At 38.8% G+C, this 20413-nt stretch overlaps 1 protein-coding gene across 2 annotated transcripts in view; it reads right to left on the minus strand.

The window, feature by feature from the left end:
• Positions 1-1824: 1824 nt before the first annotated feature.
• xylb (xylulokinase homolog (H. influenzae)) overlaps positions 1825-20413 on the minus strand; it is a 35680-nt gene continuing 17091 nt past the window's right edge. Inside the window, 5 exon segments of one of the 2 annotated variants that reach the window (NM_200379.1) lie at positions 1825-2228; positions 2295-2690; positions 7611-7705; positions 15840-15927; positions 16045-16103. In NM_200379.1, the coding sequence (NP_956673.1) occupies positions 2634-2690; positions 7611-7705; positions 15840-15927; positions 16045-16103 (299 nt within the window). In that variant the 3' untranslated portion in view covers positions 1825-2228; positions 2295-2633. 2 annotated transcript variants of the gene reach the window in all.

Below are 20413 nucleotides of genomic sequence, written 5' to 3' on the forward strand. Positions count from 1 at the left end.
CACTTTACATTTCACAGTTCTGACTTTTCCCTCCAAATTCTCACTTTACATTTCACAGTTCTGACTTTTCCCTCCAAATTCTCACTTTACATTTCAGTTCTGACTTTTCCCTCCAAATTCTCACTTTACATTTCACAGTTCTGACTTTTCCCTCCAAATTCTCACTTTACATTTCACAGTTCTGACTTTTCCCTCCAAATTCTCACTTTACATTTCACAGTTCTGACTTTTCCCTCCAAATTCTCACTTTACATTTCACAGTTCTGACTTTTCCCTCCAAATTCTCACTTTACATTTCACAGTTCTGACTTTTCCCTCCAAATTCTCACTTTACATTTCACAGTTCTGACTTTTCCCTCCAAATTCTCACTTTACATTTCACAGTTCTGACTTTTCCCTCCAAATTCTCACTTTACATTTCACAGTTCTGACTTTTCCCTCCAAATTCTCACTTTACATTTCACAGTTCTGACTTTTCCCTCCAAATTCCCACTTTACATTTCACAGTTTTGACTTTTCCCTCCAAATTCTCACTTTACATTTCACAGTTTTGACTTTTCCCTCCAAATTCTCACTTTACATTTCACAGTTCTGACTTTTCCCTCCAAATTCTCACTTTACATTTCACAGTTCTGACTTTTCCCTCCAAATTCTCACTTTACATTTCACAGTTCTGACTTTTCCCTCCAAATTCTCACTTTACATTTCACAGTTCTGACTTTTCCCTCCAAATTCTCACTTTACATTTCACAGTTCTGACTTTTCCCTCCAAATTCTCACTTTACATTTCACAGTTCTGACTTTTCCCTCCAAATTCTCACTTTACATTTCACAGTTCTGACTTTTCCCTCCAAATTCTCACTTTACATTTCACAGTTCTGACTTTTCCCTCTAAATTCCCACTTTACATTTCACAGTTTTGACTTTTCCCTCCAAATTCCCACTTTACATTTCACAGTTTTGACTTTTCCCTCCAAATTCTCACTTTACATTTCACAGTTCTGACTTTTCCCTCCAAATTCTCACTTTACATTTCACAGTTCTGACTTTTCCCTCTAAATTCCCACTTTACATTTAAAAGTTCTGACTTTTCCCTCCAAATTCTAGCATTTCGTAACATAAGTTTGCTGAGACATGCAGATAAAGGAAAGACAAATGCATGATGTTGTTGTACATGATTAGAGCTCTTCTACTTGCTCTGTGTCACTACAGCATTGAGTCTGAGTCTCAGTGTGCGTCAGTGTGAAGTGTTTCATCCAGATCTTCAGACGGATGGATTTGATGGATTTGTCACTGTTGTTTTCATCTTTGAAGTTCTGCGTCTTTGTTGGAGCTCATGTTGCTTTACACGAATTTCTGCCACTGTATGCGAGAATGACACTATATGTGCCAGAAATCACAGCAGACTCCACAAACTCTGCCCGAGCGGCTTTCTGCTGTTTAAATTAGTACTTTTCATTAGTAGAATTTCGGTGGCACGGTGGCTCAGTGGTCAGCACTGTGGCCTCAAAGTAAGAAGGTCGCTAGTTGGAGTCCCGCCTGGGTCAGTTGGTGTTTCTGTGTGGAGTTTGCATGTTCTCCCCGTGTTGGCGTGGGTTTCTTCCGGGTGCTCCGGTTTCCACCACAGTCCAAACACATGCGCTATAGGGGAACTGATGAACTAAATTGGCTGTAGTGTATGAGTGTGTGTGAATGAGTGTGTATGGGTGTTTCCCAGTACTGCTGGATCTGCATTTGGTCAGTCGGAGACTCCATTATTCTCATTGGAAATGAATGAAAATCACGTGAGAAGCTGCAGAACTAAATGAGCATCAGAAGCGATCAGACCTTGACAATCACATTTATTGCAGAATCAGATTCTTCATCCTGAACAGAGCTTCAGCACAGGAATCACAGCTTCATGAAGACTGAAGGGAAGTTTAGTAATTAAATGTGAGCAGATATCCGTAAAGGATCAGTTTTGCGTATTTTGTTATTCATGATTTTATCTTTCCTCATTCAGTTTAATATTGTAGTTATTCTCTGATGTAATAATTAAAATCTTTATTATTAATTACATTTATATGAGAACATTTTTAATGTCCATTGATGATCACTTTTAAAATAGGTTTGTGTTATTATTAATATTATGCTTTAGTATTAATGACACTTAGTAATAGGCATCTGTGCACTGTGTGTGTGTTTGTGTTTCTTTGTGTATCATTGTGTTTGTTTGTGCATGTGTGTGTGTGTGTGTGTGTGTGCATACAGTATGTGTATGTATTTGTGAACATGTTTGTTTGTACAGTTTGTGTTGGTACAGTATGTGTGTGTGCGTTTGTTTGTGTTTGTGCATGAGTGTTTGTGCATGATTGTGTGTGCATTTGTTTGCACAGTATGTATGTGTGTGTGTACAGTATGTGTATGTGTGTGCACACGTTTGTACAGCATGTGTTTGTACAGTATGTATGTGTGCAAGCATGTTTGTACAGTGTGTTTGTTTTGTTTTGTGTAAGAGTGTGTATGTGTTTGTACAATATGTGTTTGTATAGTTTGTGTGTGTGTGTGCATGTTTGTAAAGTATGTGTTTGTACTGTGTGTATGAGTGTGTTTGTTTGTACACTGAGTTTGTACAGCATGTGTGTGTGTGTTGATCATCTCAGTAGTTGTTCCTCTAGTTTGGCGAATCTCTCCAGCATCGGTAAATAAACCTGCGACAACACAAAAACACCAGGATGAACATCAACGCACACAAAACATGAATGTTTGACTTATAAAAGTCACTGACACACACACACACACGCACGCACGCACGCACACACAACCACACACACACACACACACACACACACACACACACACACACACGCACACGCACGAACACACACAACCACACACACACACACACACACACACACACACACACACACACACACACACACACACACACACACACACACACACACACACACACACACACACACACACACGTACACGTACGGACACACACACGCACACACACACACACACAATAACACAATTAATAAACTCCATCACTAGTAAAGCTGCGGTTTCACACTAGCGTTTGAGAGCAGGAATGATTCATTATTATCGATGTTTCAGTGTTTTAGGGCCACTAATAAACAGTTATGGCCAATAAACACTCATCATCTGCATCTGTGATAAAGCCTTATTATTAATATGCAGCACAGCATTATATAATAAACCTCCTTAAACATCTCTGCTGCATGCGTTTATTATAGTCTATGAAGGAAAATCGTGATTTAAAAGAAGAGCAATTATTAATACAAACATTCAGCAGTTATGATTATTGTATTTATCATGTTTATTTTGTATTGTCTTATTCTTCTTCTTCTTCTTCTTCTTATTATTATTAATATTAAATAACTCTGATTTTGTTCAATAAATAATTAATTTTTATGATTTTAGTAAATTTAAGTAAGCATTGTCAAATTAAGCATGATTAACTGCTTCAACATTAAAGTTTTTATTGGCGTAGTGTGTGTACATACTGTGTAAATCTATTATGTATATATATAAAACAAACATGCATCATATATTTAGATACATATTTACAATTATTTATGGGTGTAATGGTGGCACAGTGGGTAGCACAATCGCCTCACAGCAAGACGGTCGCTAGTCCGAGTCCCGGCTGGGTCAGTTGGCGTTTCTGTGTGGAGTTTGCATGTTCTCCCCATGTTGGCGTGGGTTTCCTCTGGGTGCTCCGGTTTCCCCCACAGTCCAAACACATTGAACTAGCTAAATTGGCTGTATTGTATGTGTGTGACTGAGTGTGTATGGGTGTTTCCCAGTACTGGGTGGAAGGGCATTCACTGCATAAAAAATATGCTTGATAAGTTGGTGGTTCATTCCGCTGTGGCGAACCCTGATTAATAAAGGGACTTAGCCGAAATAAAATGAATGAATGAATAATTATTTATACTTATATAAAACCTTTTTTTAAAATATATTTTTGCATATAATTTTAGATATATTTCTGTATATAATATAATTATAATATTATTATTTTTATTTATAATAATAAACAACCACAATAAATGATCAATAAACATCAATATAATCATTAATAATGCTGCAAAATATTATATATATATAAATATAATTGCCCCCTTGTTTATTTTTTCCCAATTTTTGTTTAACAGAGAGCAGATTTGTTCAACACATTTCTAATCATAATAGTGTTAATAAGTCATCTCTAATCACTGATTTATTTTCTCTTTGTCATGATGACAGTACATAATATTAGACTAGATATTCTTCAAGACACTTCTATACAGCTTAAAGTGACATGTAAAGGCTTCACTAGGGTAATTAAGGTAACTAGGCAGGTTAGGGTAATTAGGCAAGTCATTGTATAATGATGGTTTGTTCTGTAGACTATTCAAAAATAAATAGTCTATCTGTCTATCTATCTATCTATCTATCTATCTATCTATCTATCTATCTATCTATCTATCTATCTATCTATCTATCTATCTATCTATCTATCTATCTATCTATCTATCTATCTATCTATCTATCTATCTATCTATCCATCTATCTATCCATCTATCTATCTATCTATCTATCTATCTATCTATCTATCTATCTATCTATCTATCTATCTATCTATCTATCTATCTATCTATCTTATGCTAGTAACATGCTAATTCATACTAGAATCATGCTAGTAACACGCTAATTCATGCTAGAATCATGCTAGTAACATGCTAATTCATGCTAGAATCATGCTAATTTATACTAGAATCATGCTAGTAACATGCTAATTCATAGTAGAATCATGCTAGTAATATGCTAATACATGCTAGAATTATGCTAATAACATACTAATTCATGCTGGAATCATGCTAACAACATGCTAGAATCATGTTAACAACCTCTAACTTAAAAAATACTTTTAAAACTTTAAGCTACTTTAAACTTAAAACTGCTTTAAAATTTTCAGTCTAAGCTTTCTCAAGCCAGCCTAAAGTTTGTCTTGACGAACTTTAATAATCTAGTTATAATTAATGCTATACATTTATAATTAACATTATAAAAAAACATGTTAATAAAATATTAAATATAATTTTACCCTAATTAAAATATGGCAAAATTATGACACACTACAAGTCATAATTATGAGATTAAATATCAAAAATAGACATGAAAATATAAAATAAAAACGTTAAAATTCCCAATGATGACTGAAGTGAATTCAAAATGACATCATATGGAGTCATTAATATGAGATTAAAATGATGATTCAGAAGAGATGCGTCGATGCAAACTTTATAAAAAGATGAAAAGTGTCGATCTGTAAACTATCTGAGAGCTCCTGGACGTTTCTTTTATTATGACATTTATGGCGAATATTAAAATGATCAGCACGAGCTCTAATAAAACCCATCTGAACTCATGCATAATGCACAGCTCGATCAGAGAGCATGATGGGAACTGGTGCTGAGTTATCCTCACGCTAAATAGAGCTGTCAGTCTCAGAAGGAAACCACAGAATCAAAACAACAGCTCATTCATTCACTCCTTCTCGGCTCAGTCTGCTTATTAATCAGGGGTCGCCACAGCGGAATGCACCGCCAATTTAACCAGCATATGTTTTACACAGCGGATCCCTTCCAATCGCAAACCAACACTGGGAAACACCCACACACTCTTGCATTCACAAGACCAATTCAGCTTATTCAATTCACAATTCCCACATGTGATTGGACTGTGGGGGAACCCGGAGCACCCAACACAGGGAGAACATGCAAACTCCACACAGAAACACCAACTGACCCAGCTGCGACTCGAACCAATGTCCTTCTTGCTGTGAGGTGATCGTGCTACCCACTGAGCCACCGTGACACCCAAAACAACAGCACATAAGAACCAATTATCAGCCGCACACATCGCAAGTAACCATGTATAAGCAGGATAAAGCACATCCAGGATGGTCGCTTCACAGAATAAACCCCTCAACAGTGCTGCTGATAAACCTAACAGGCTTTATTCTGAGATGACAACCTCCTGGATCTGCTTCATCACTAACTGAAACAGGCAGTGGTGTCCCTGTGTTACCATAGAGCAGGTTCCAGCAGTGAAAGAGCTCCTGCATTCCTCTGATGTGTGCTTTAATGAAGCGTTTAATGAAGACGCACTGACTCGAGCAGCGCGTCCACCACAGGTCAGAGGTCACAGAGCGTCATGTGATCACTTTCACTGAGATCGGTCACGACTGAACGCCGATCACAGCTCTCTGTTACTGCATTAGTCTTCTGTCACATTTATCTGTGATACTACAGAGTGGGTGAAAATGAACGTGCTGAAATTTAAAGGGCACCTATAATGCAGAATTCACTTATATAAGGAGTCTAATCCCCCCAACATCCCCCCCCCAACTGTCTAGTTCGCACTCGATCCCCCCCCCACCTGGTCTCCAGTTCATACTCGACACCCCCCCCCAGGTCTCCAGTTCACGCTCGACCCCCCCCTATGGTCTCCAGTTCGCGCTCAACGCCCCACCCCCCCCGTCTCCTGTTCGCGCTCGACCCCCCCCCCCCCCAGGTCTCCAGTCCACGCTAGACCCCCCCCTACGGTCTCCAGTTCGTGCTCAACGCCCCCCCCCCCCACCCCCAGGTCTCCAGTTCGCGCTCGACTCCCCTCCCCCCCCAGGTCTCCAGATCGCGCTCGACCCCCCCTCCCCCCCCCCCCCCCCAGGTCTCCAGTTCGCGCTCGACCCCCCTCCCCCCCCGGTCTCCAGTTCGCGCTCAACCACACCCAGTTCGCGCTTGACCAACCACCCCCCCCCCAGGTCTCCAGTTCGCGCTCGACCCCCCTCCCCCCCAGGTCTCCAGTTCGTGCTCGACCCCCCTCCCCCCCCAGGTCTCCAGTTCGTGCTCGACCCCCCTCCCACCCAGGTCTCCAGTTCGTGCTCGACCCCCCTCCCCCCCCAGGTCTCCAGTTCGTGCTCGACCCCCCTCCCCCCCCAGGTCTCCAGTTCGCGCTCGACCCCCCTCCCCCCCCGGTCTCCAGTTCGCGCTCAACCACACCCAGTTCGCGCTTGACCAACCACCCCCCCCCCCAGGTCTCCAGTTCGCGCTCGACCCCCCTCCCCCCCCGGTCTCCAGTTTGCGCTCAACCACACCCAGTTCGCGCTTGACCAACCACCCCCCCCCCAGGTCTCCAGTTCGCGCTCGACCCCCCTCCCCCCAGGTCTCCAGTTCGTGCTCGACCCCCCTCCCCCCCCAGGTCTCCAGTTCGTGCTCGACCCCCCTCCCCCCCCAGGTCTCCAGTTCGCGCTCGACCCCCCTCCCCCCCCGGTCTCCAGTTCGCGCTCAACCACACCCAGTTCGCGCTTGACCAACCACCCCCCCCCCCAGGTCTCCAGTTCGCGCTTGACCAACCACCCCCCCCCCCCCAGGTCTCCAGTTCGCGCTCGACCCCCCTCCCCCCCCGGTCTCCAGTTCGCGCTCAACCACACCCAGTCCACGCTCGACCCCCCCCCCCCCCCCCCAGGTCTCCAGATCGCGCTCGACCACACCCAGTTTGCGCTTGACCCCCCCCAGGTCTCAAGTTGGTGCTCGCTATTTCTGCTGTGTTTGTACCTCCTGAGCTCCAGGTGTTGGTCTCACAGCCAGCTGCGGTTCAGGAGCGTTTCTCACCGTCTCTCTGAAAGACACTCCTGAATCTGCCACCACACCTGCAGACAAATATTAGTGGTAAATCAAATGCATTCATGTAATTCTTTCATAATTATTAATAAGACTTTAACAATGAGTCAAAACCCAATTAACATTTCAAGCAAAAGAGCAGCTCAGAAAAAAGACAAACTCACAGATAAATATGGCGCTAAATCCCAATCAAAAATAAAACATATTTGTAATAAAAATGACAGCAACAATCAATAATCATATTTCATGGGTCTTGTTATTTTTAAGAATTTTAAATATAAACACCATTTTTATTTTGTTAATTGGAGCAGCTCAGTCAAATTAAATGAATAAAACACAAATAATAATATTAATGAAAAGATAATACAATAAATACAATAAAAAACAGATTAAATAAAAAACTAAAATTAAATAATAAACAAATTAAAATAAACAACACAACATTAAATGAAAATAATTTTGAATGCAGTCATTTTAATGACTTTATTTATCAGGATTTCTGCAGGTTTCATCAAGTCAAATTTAAGACTTTTTAAGACCCTTTTAAGACTGAAATTTTAGACTTATACAGGGATAAACACTAAGGATTATTTCTAATGCTTGCCACAAAAAACAAAATCAAATGTAATTATTTCTTAGCGACATACTTTAATATGTCAAAACAAAAAAACTGTAGTTGTATACATTATTTTCAACGTCATATATATATATATATATATATATATATATATATATATATATATATATATATATATATAAATATATATATATATATACACATACATACATATACATACATACATACACACACACACACACACACACACACACACACACACACACACACACACACACACACACACACACACACACACACACACACACACACACACGTTTTTTAATGACAAGTTTAACATTGTTAAAAGTATATGTATTGTCTCAACAGGAACATTATTAGTGGGTTGTGGAGTGTGTGGTCAAAAAACAACAACAATAGTTACATTTTTTACTTATTTTGCTTATACCAGACTTTGATTTTGAAATATGTGCACGACAACAATTAAATTTCATTTAATTATTGCAACAAATATGTCGAAGGGCAAGTACGACCCCGAATATGTAAAGTATGGATATATGTATGTATGTATGTGTATAATATATGTATATATATATATATATATATATATATATATATATATATATATATATATATATATATATATATATATATATATAATTTTTTTTTTGTTTTTTTTTTGGCTTTAAGTCTTTTTTTGTTGTCAAAAAAAAAAAAAAAATATATATATATATATATATATATATGTATATATATAAATTTTTTTTTGACAACAAAAAAAGACTTAAAGCCACAGTGTCATATGTAGTGAGGTGCTCTCAGCATAAAACCTTCTAAATTAAAACAACATTTAGAAATCAGACAACATGTTTTAATAACAGTTTATTATTAACAGTATCTGTCATTTTTACTTTCTAATATTTCTATAATTTGATCCATTTTGTTAAATGACAGCAATAAAATATTGTTTAATTGTAAGTTTTGGTGAATTTCTTATGCTGTATCTGTCACTGCTTGTTTATGTTAACAAATAAATACAAATTAAGTATAATTCCTAAAACTGTATTATAGTTCCTAAAATTTGGGTCACGGCTTGATGACCATGTAAAAATGGCCAAACCCATTGAGAACCCCTGTTGTAGAGGGCTAGAGGCAATTACTTAATAATCAGAAATATATATTTGTTGGCTTTTGGTCCAAATTGATTGAGTATATCTTCTATTTCAGTGGTTCTCAAACTGTGGTACGTGTACCACTAATGGTACGCAGGCTTCCTTCTAGAGGTACGCGGAGGAATCGCTGAATTATTAAAGAAAAAATAAATGAAAACAATTTTAACCCTTTAAAGTGTACGGTAACACAGATGTGATCAGTAAATTGATTTTATTAAGTTAAACCTTTTATTTTATTTTCCATTTTCTAATTTTCTTTTGTCATGTATTCAATCGTTTGAAGCGGATTTCCTTCCCATATTTGTAACGGTGGTTGGGGACGCATCCCGTATTTATACATCCCAAGGTAGACAGGTGTAGTTTAATCGCTTGCTTTTCTGACACACAAGCCTACTCTAACCCGCAGTAAGCAGATCTAATTTCTAATAAAAAAATTTAATCCAATTCGAACATTTAAAATACACAGTAATGTTCAGATTTTAAAGATATGCAAATAAGTCATGTGTACAAGCAACTTATATTTAGAAATTTATCAAAAAGAGTTAATGAATATGATGACATATAGCCTATATTTATGAGGTCCAGGCAACATCTCAAGGTTTTGATGAATAGGACACTTTATGATAATACTTTACATTTAAGTATTTAAGCCTCATATCTGAAGCATAGAACTATATCAGTCAGTTTGGGCAACTCCTCTTCATCTGTCATGCAATTAATTTGTGGGGTACCGCAAGGCTCAATACTGGGTCCTGTTTTGTTTTCCCTTTACTTACTTCCGTTAGGAAAAATTTTTGAAAAGCTTGGCATAAATTACCATCTATATGCTGATGACTCTCAAATTTACTTCCCTATAAAATCTAGGGATCAATCCTCCCTTCAGGCTTTGCTTAATTGTTTGGCTGATGTGAAGTGTTGGTTGGCAAATAATTTTCTCCAACTGAATGAAGATAAGTGCGAGATTATTGTTTTTGGCCAAAAAGGTTCAGACTCTAATAGCAATCTGTCATTGCTTCCTGGGAAAATACATTCCTCAGTAAAGAGTCTTGGTGTCATCTTTGACTCTGAGCTAAAATTTGATCTGCAAATTAATGCGGTGGTCAAAAATAGTTTTTTCTATTTTACATATATTGCCAAGGTAAAGCCTATCCTCTCTTTCAGTGATTTGCAGAAAGTTGTTCATGCTTTTATTTCTTCTCGTCTGGACTATTGCAACGCATTGTATCTGGGTGTGAGTCAGGCCTCTCTCTCACGACTGCAGCTAATCCAGAACGCAGCTGCCCGGCTTTTAACAGGCACAACAAAACGAGAGCACATTACACCTGTACTTGTTTCTCCACACTGGTTGCCAATCCAGTTTAGAATTCAGTACAAAGTTCTGTTGTGTGTTTATAAATCCCTCCATGGCCTGGCCCCTGAGTATATCTCTGAGCTAATTATTATGCACCGACCTGTGAGATCTCTTCGCTCTATGGATCGTCTCTATTTGTAAGTTCCTAGATCACGCTTTAAATGTCGAGGTGATAGAGCTTTCTCGGTAGCAGCTCCAAGACTCTGGAACGATCTCCCACTCTTTGTAAGAACAGCTCACACTTTTGAGTCGTTTCAGAGGTCACTGAAAACACACTTATTTTCTTTAGCTTTTAATCATGTGATGTGAGTTTATGTATTTTGGTTTTATGTATATTTTACATGCGTTTTATTTGATTTTATGTACAGCACTTTGGTAATCCATTGTGATTTGTGAAAGTGCTATAGAAATAAAGTGAGTTGAGTTGAGTTGAGTTAAGTAGAGCAGTTTTCTTTTGACTTTTTAAGAACAGTGACAATGGTTAAAGTGGCTGACAATAATAAAGATGAACAATAATAGTAATTAATCTGCCTTGTTTTTGAACTGTGCAGAGCTTTAGCTGCTTAATTAGGTCAACTACACTACAGTATTTTAATACCGGTCATTATGGTGGTGCGTGAAGACACATTTTTTTTCTGAGGTGGTACTTGGTGAAAAAAGTTTGAGAACCACTGCTCTATTCAATCTATGCATTTCTGTTATAAAACCGTAAGTCATGTCTATTTCCCAATACTATGTCTACTCGCTCTTACTTCTGTAAAGAGTTTTTGTATGAATGGAAAATAACATTATCTGGAGGAACTGTAACTGTTTTTAGTTTTCTTTCCCTGATTTGATTAAGATGGATTGTTGATGATTGGATGGATGTCGGCCCGATTGTGTAACTTTACTTGGACAGAGAAAAATGAAGACTTTTTAAAACTTTTTAAGACATACCACACAATATTTCAGTGAATTTAAGACTCCTCAATGCCTGAAATTTACTTTTTGAAATGTAAGACATTTTAAGACCCAGCGGACGCCCTGTCTATTTATGAAACAAATCAAAATAAATAACACAATAAATAAATAACACAACAAATTACAATCCAGCCATTTTCTATTGTTAAGAAGACCCCCTACATTACCTCTGAGAAATTTATATATATATATATACACACACACACACATCTATAGTACTCATTCAATCATTTTCCTTTGGCTTAGTCCCTTTGTTAATCAGGGGTCGCCACAGTGGAATGAACCGCTAACTACTCCAGCATATTTTTACACAGCAGATGCCCTTTCACCCGCAACCCAGTACTGGGAAACACCCATACACACACACACACACTCATACACTACGGCTAGTTGATCAATTCCCCTATAGCGCATGTGTTTGGACTGTGGAGGAAACCGGAGCACCCGGAGGAAACCCACACCAACACATGCAAACTCCACACAGAAACACCAACTGACCCAGCCAGGACTCAAACCAGCAACTTTCTTGCTGTGAGGCGACAGTGCTAACCACTAAGCCACTGTGTCGCCCCATCTATATGCATATCTATAACATCAACTACTTGACAAACCCAAAAATCATGTTTGAGTTTCTCCCTTTAACATCCGATGCAAAATAACACACACACACACACACACACACACACACACACACACACACACACACATACACACACACACACACACACACACACACACACACACACACACACACACACACACACACACACACACACACACACACACACACACACACACACACCGCTATCGCTATGCTGATGGTCCACATGCATCCACTCCTTTCAGACTCTGAGAAGTTTAACTAACATTAGAAGCAGTGAAATCACCTTCAGACTGGCTGTGAAAAGAGGCAGAATAACACAGAGAAGCGCCGCTGAAGGCCAGCGTGAGCAGACACTGCGGCTGCATTCATCACAGTATTGAGCTACAATAACAGGTCATTTCCTCAGCACAGGACTCAATGCGGCGCGCGTGATATCACAGAACACTGCATTACAGGATGAAAGTTCTGTTATCCTTACTCTTTCTCTACTTATTCCCAATGCGAGTGTTTGTCTTCTATAGAACACAAAAGAAGATATTTTGAAGAATGTTGCATCAGGCATTGACTCCATGTTCTTCTTTACTAAGGAATCAATGGCTGTTTCTTCTTCAGAAGACTTTCTTTTTTACAATATGCCTGATCTTTTGTGTTCAACAAACCAAAGAACTTCTTAAAAGTGCAACCGTTCACATTTCTAAATCATAATACTGTAGTGTAAATTAAGCAACCTTAACCAACTACACTCACCGGCCACTTTATTGAGGAACACCTGTATCAACTGCTAATCATGTGATTGGCTGATTACTAATTTGCATTAACAAGCAGTTGGAAAGGTGTACCTAATAAAGTGGCCGGTGAGTGATAGATTAGCATCTGCTTCTACCTTAATGCATGTACATGTACACTAGTCGTCAAACTGTAGAAATTATCAACACAAAAAAGACAAATGATTATAAATCCTTCAACTCGATGCATGTTGGAGTAGTCATGAGGTGTTGATGTATGTTGTGGTTGTGCTCCGGCTCTAGTGCTGCTCTACAGTAAATCATTGTTCTCTATGGAGACGCGTGACATTTCACAAGCACAGGGATGCAGCCAATTACAGTGTCTGCTCTGCTAATTAACAAAAGCTGGATGTCAGGAATCATGCGTAACGAGGATGATTTGTAAAGCCGTGAGTTTGATGAGAAACTAGCGGAGAAAGTCACTCTCATTCAGTGTGACGTCAGTCAAAACGAGCCTTTTATGAAGCTTTATAACACGCGGAAGAGCCAAACACTGCATTCTGACATCAACCTTAATAAACAACAACACAAATCTACTGTCCAAGTGTCACTATTAAGCCTGACTTTAAACTGAAACGTTACATTATATATATATATATATTTAGTGTAGACAAAAACGTACATTTTATATATAACCACTGACAAAAAAAGAGGAAATTATAATGTGGTAACATATGCTAACAGTATTTGGACAAAACATGTTAACAAGTTTAGCAATTTTCTAAAACACAACTTTCTAAAATGTAAGCAAAGTGCTAAATCTTACTAACAATGCTAAAACATGTTAAGAGTATGCTAAAAACATCAAAATAAAACGTATGGTATTAACATTTTAAAACATGCTAGCAGTGTTAAAATGTGGCGACATTGTTACAACATGCTAACAATGCTAAAATACGCTATTATTGTTTTAAAACATGCGAACAGAACTAAAATGTGGCGACATTGTTACATCTTTGCAATGCTAAAATATGCTAATAATGTTTTAAAACATGCTAGCACAGTGCTAAAATATGGTGACAGTAATACAACAACATGCTAACAATGTTAAAATACACTATTAACATTTTAAAGCATGCTAGCACAGTGCTAAAATGTAGAGATATTGTTACAACATGCTAACAATGCTAAAATATGCTATTAATTTTTTAAAACATGCTAGCACAATGATAAAATGTGGTGACAGTAATACAACAACATGCTAACAACGTTAAAATACACTAATAACATTTTAAAACATGCTAGCACAGTGCTAAAATGTGCTGACGTTGATATAACATGCTAAGAATGTTAAAAAACACTAATAACATTTTAAAACATGCTAGCACATTGCTAAATGTGCTGACGTTGATATAACATGCTAGCAATGATAAAATACACTAATAACATTTTAAAACATGCTAGCACAGTGCTAAAATGTGCTGACGTTGATATAACATGCTAAGTATGTTAAAATACACTAATAACATTTTAAAAAATGCTAGCACAGTGCTAAATGTGCTGACGTTGATATAACATGCTAGCAATGACAAAATAAACTAATAACATTTTAAAACATTCTAGCACAGTGCTAAAATGTGCTGACGTTGATATAACATGCTAGCAATGATAAAATACACTAATAACATTTTAAAACATGCTAGCACAGTGCTAAAATGTGCTGACGTTGATATAACATGCTAGCAATGTTAAAATACACTAATAACATTTTAAAACATGCTAGCACAGTGCTAAAATGTGCTGACGTTGATATAACATGCTAGCTATGTTAAAATACACTAATAACATTTTAAAACATGCTAGCACAGTGCTAAAATGTGCTGACATTGATATAATATGCTAGTAATGTTAAAATACACTAATAACATTTTAAAACATGCTAGCACAGAGCTAAAATATGCTGACGTTGATATAACATGCTAGCAATGTTTAAATACACTAATAACATTTTAAAACATGCTAGCACAGTGCTAAAATGTGCTGACGTTGATATAACATGCTAAGTATGTTAAAATACACTAATAACATTTTAAAACATGCTAGCACATCGCTAAATGTGCTGACGTTGATATAACATGCTAGCAATGATAAAATACACTAATAACATTTTAAAACATGCTAGCACAGTGCTAAAATGTACTAACGTTGATATAACATGCTAGCAATGACAAAATACACTAATAACATTTTAAAACATTCTAGCAGTGCTAAAATGTGCTGACGTTGATATAACAAGCTAGCAATGATAAAATACACTAATAACATTTTAAAACATGCTAGCACAGTGCTAAAATGTGCTGACGTTGATATAACATGCTAGCAATGTTAAAATACACGAATAACATTTTAAAACATGCTAGCACAGTGCTAAAATGTGCTGACGTTGATATAACATGCTAGCAATGTTTAAATACACTAATAACATTTTAAAACATGCTAGCACAGTGCTAAATGTGCTGACGTTGATATAACATGCTAGCAATGTTAAAATACACTAATAACATTTTAAAACATGCTAGCACAGAGCTAAAATGTGCTGACGTTGATATAACATGCTAGTAATGTTAAAATACGCTAATAACATTTTCAAACATGCTAGCACAGTGCTAAAATGAGCTGACATTGATATAACATGCTAGCAATAATAAAATACACTATTAATAATGTAAAACATGCTAGCAGAGCGCTGCTGTCGACCAATCAGAGGGCCTCACCATGTGCAGCTCTGTAAGCGCAGCCCAGACAGGCCGAGTTGGCGACGTCGATGGTGTAAACCGGAGCGTTGAAGACGTCAGACAGGACCTGTGCAGTTCACCACAATGCATTCATTACAAACATTAAACATATGAAAATCAGACATTTGACGCTGCGTTATTTAACTTAAATAGTAATTCAGGCAAATGTTCGTCAAATAAACACCTGTAAAATGTCCTTGTTAGCCGAGGCTCCTCCAGTGGCCAGAACTCTGGAGCCCTGAACTGCAGGACACACACAGACATGACGAAGTTATTCAGGATCATTAATGAACACACACACAACCTGCTGTCAACACTGGCCCATAACATCCTGTTATACCAGAAGAGCATGTGTGTGTGTGTGTGTGTGTGTGTGAGTGTGTGTTTGGCTGTATGTGTATCTGTGTTTGTTTGTATGTGTGTGCATGTATGTCTTTGTCTTGGTGTGTTTGTGTGTCTTTGTGTGTGTGTGTGTGTGTGCCTCTTTGTTTGTACTTGTGTCCATGTGTGAGCCTATGTGTGTGTGCATATGTCTGTATGCGTGTTTGTTAGTCTGTGTGTGTGTGTGTAGTATATGCATCTGTGTGTTTGTGTGTGTTTCTTCAGGTGTGTGTGTCTGTGCATGTGTGTTTGTTTCTTTGTACATTTTTGTGTGTCTGTGTCTGACTGTGTGTGTGCAGTATATGCATCAGTGTGTCTTCGTGTCTGTGTGTGTCTGTCTGTATGCAGTAAATGTATCAGTGTGTCTGTGTATCTGTTCATATGTCTGTGTGTTTGTTTCTGTTTGCGTCTGTGTGTGTGTCTGTGTGCAGTATATGCATAAGTTAGTTTGTGTGTGTGTGTCTGTGTTTGCTTCTTTGTGTGTGTATGCTGTAAATGCATCTGTGTGTGTGTGTGTGTATGCAGTATATGTATCAGTGTCTGTTTCTATGTATGTGTGTGTGTGTGTGTTTGTGCATCTGTGTGTGTCTTTGTGTGTGCATGTGTCTGTTTTTCTGTGTGCCTTATATGCATTGGTGTGTTTGTGTGTGTTTCTTTGTATGTGTGTGCGCGTCTTCGTGTGTGCATGTGTGTGTTTGTGTCTGTATGTGTTGACGCTGCCGTCACTGTAGTGTAATGAGATATAAAACATTATGTTATTCTAATTAAAACATAATTCAAGCTGCATAAAGCATAAAAACTAATGTGAAGCAGTAAAACGCCGCATAAAAAGCAAAATCAGGGCAAAACATAAAATTAATGAAGAGGTAAAACTGAACGAGAGGAAAAATCCGAGATAAACAAACAACAAACATTCATTCATTCATTCATTTTCTTGTCGGTATAGTCCCTTTATTAATCCGGGGTCGCCACAGCGGAATGAACCACCAACTTATCCAGCAAGTTTTTACTCAGCGGATGCCCTTCCAGCCGCAACCCATCTTTGGGAAACATCCACACACACATTCACACACACACTCATACACTACGGACAATTTAGCCTACCCAATTCACCTGTACCGCATGTCTTTGGACTGTGAGGGAAACCCACGCAAAGGCAGGGAGAACATGCAAACTCCACACAGAAACGTCAACTGAGCCAAGGTTCGAACCAGCGACCTTCTTGCTGTGAGGCAAACGTGCTACCCACTGCGCCTCGCCCAAATAACAAACAGTTATACGTTTATTATTAATTAGTAGGTGACGCGGTGACGCAGTCGGTAGTGCCGTCGCCTCACAGCACGAAGGTCGCTGGTTTGAGCTTCAGCTGGCTCAGTTGGTGTTTCTGTGTGGAGTTTGCATGTTCTCCCCGTGTTGGCGTGGGTTTCCCCCACAGTCAAACACATGCGGTACAGGTGAACTGGGTTGGCTAAATTGTCTGTAGTGTATGAGTGTGAATGAGTGGGTATGAGCTGGGTTGCGGCTGGAAGGGCATTCGCTGCGTAAATTATATGCTGGATAAGTTGGCGGTTCATTCCGCTGTGTTGACCCCACATTAATATAGGGAGTAAGCCGAAAAAAAAAAAGAATGAATGAATTAGTGCATATTAGTATTGAATTATTATGTATTATTAATCTTGATATACTATATTATTTAATTATAAATATATAATAATTAAAAATATATATATAATTCTCTATTAAGATGTTTTATTTTCTCAAATAGGCTTTTATATTTCATAAATCAGCCGGTTATGATGGGGTTCAACATTCCCTGCGTTTCCTTCTGCATAACAAGACTGATGGAATGATTAAGATCAGCCTCATTTGCATTCATTAAATATTCATGAGACGGGCTGCTAAAAGCCTGTTTCTCCTTGTAAAGTGTGTGTGTGTGTGTGTGTGTTTACTCCTACAAATCAATATAACAACACTGAGGCGAACCGAAAGAAACATACCATAAGAAACAAACCTCACAGTATTAAAAGACTTTTAATGAACACATGCGAATGATCGACATTTACATTTAAGGGAAAAACAGATTCAGCTATTTTTTTAATAATAATTAAATAATAAATAGTAATAGTAGATCTCGGGTGACGAGATCTCGCGAGACTAAATGGCGATGAGATTTCTCACAGAAGTTGTGATGTTATGATGGAGCGTGAGGGTGAATTTAGCACTGAAGATTGGAGGCAGGATTGGATTGGAAGTGCTTTGCACACACCTGGCAACCTGGGATCCAATTTGGCTGAGCCGTTTTACAGCTTGATTTTCTTTCTCTGAAAGCACTGGAGAGTCTCCTTGGCTGTGTTTTGGATCATGTGTTTCCATCCAAACATGTGAATTAACTTTATGCACAAAACTGGAATACCACATTGAAGACATGCAAATAAAGCAGCGTCTCCGTCCAATTAATCAAAGAGAACAAAATCATTACTTCCTGATAAACTGGTGTCAAATATCAACCCTAAAAACAGAATTTGCTGCGATCTGAGAAGCTGCGTGACTCTTTTCTTTATTTAATAAATGACTTGCGCACAGGGCCGGAGCAAGCTGAACTGCCGCTTTAGGCAGAGGACGATCACGCCACCCTCAACCCCAATGTGAAAACGAAAGTTTCCGGTTATGAAAATGAAGTCAGGTGTTTGCGGACCTCTATTCTGCCCCCTATGCGCGGATATAACTGAGGATGCGCGGGTGCTGAGGGAGGTGTCGCTGATGCTGCCCTCTCTATTCTGTTGCCTATGCGCGAATATAACTGAGGACGCGGGAGGTGAGGGAGGTGTCACTGACGCCGCCCTCTCATTACTGTTGCCCTAGGCAGCTGTCTAGGTCGCCTCTATGGACGCGCCGGCCCTGCTTGCACAATAAAGGCAGTCTGTAGACGCACAATGATCGCCTGAGGATGTTTAAAGGCATGAGACACAGAGCACAGACGCTCATGACAGCTCTGGAGGTCATTAATAATATAATAACACTAACACTGAAACAATAAAGACGTTTCACAATGACCAAAACAACATTTCAGTGTGTTTTACAGTGTGCTCAGCCTGCTGGATTATCCATTCACACACATTATCTTCATCATCACATGATGACAAAATCACATCACTTCATTAATACACATACTGGAGTTTGTTGGGTAAAAATGTGCATCTTTTCTTATCGAATAAAAGGTTTATCACACTCAGTTTTGCGCATACGCATGTAAATGTTGCACATTTATGTGGAGCTCCGCACTTCCATCAACTGTTTTTTTATACACGTATCCAAAATGAGCATAAAAATAGGTCGATGGAAACACAGCGTCTTGCTGAAATGCTTTCATCTTCATCCTCTGAAGAACACTGAGATTTCAGCTGCTGTCTGGGCTTTCCATGTCTTTCTATGCCTTCCTTCCTTCATGTGTTCAAGACTTTCTCCCTCCGTCATTTCAGTTTAATACTCATAATTTAATTTCTAAACCAATTAGATTTGTTTTCTTTGCATATATGGATTTCTTTGTGAGGATTTTTTCTAAACTAATTTCGAGAGGATCACGTGCTTATGATCAACACGGCTGGCACCTCATTAGCTCTGTAATGTTCCCTTTTAGATAATTACGGGCGGATTATAAATAACCAGAGTTTTTCACTCCAGTTATTTTTGTCTTGAGATTTCCCCCCAGCTTCCACCCCTATTTTCCGATAGGGCGATACGGTGGCCCAGTGGCCAGCACTTTTGCCTCACAGCAAGAACACCACTGGTCCAACCTCCTATCGGGCCGGTTGCCGTTTCTGTGCGGAGTTTCCATGTTCTTCCCTTGTTTGTGTGGGTTTCTTTTGGGTTCCCCCCCACCGTCCAAAAACATACTCCATAGCCAATCGACTAAACCAAATTATCACCCAAGATAACCTACACTTCTCAAGACCTACCTGAGCTCCAACTCCCCACTCTCCCTTCTAACGGGAGGGAGCTCAGGGCTCTCTCCCATGACAGCATGCCAAATACGCTTCATTTATCAGCTAAGTGTGAACTCTTGAAAGTTCTGGTGAACATTTCAAGTCAACAGCACATTTAGAAATAGGTTTTCTGAGAAAAAGAACAATGGCATGCTCAATACTCATTTCCCCCACTGTACAAACTCATCA

Source organism: Danio rerio, chromosome 24 (genome assembly GCF_049306965.1).
Source record: "Danio rerio strain Tuebingen ecotype United States chromosome 24, GRCz12tu, whole genome shotgun sequence".
Taxonomy (NCBI): Eukaryota; Metazoa; Chordata; class Actinopteri; order Cypriniformes; family Danionidae; genus Danio; species Danio rerio.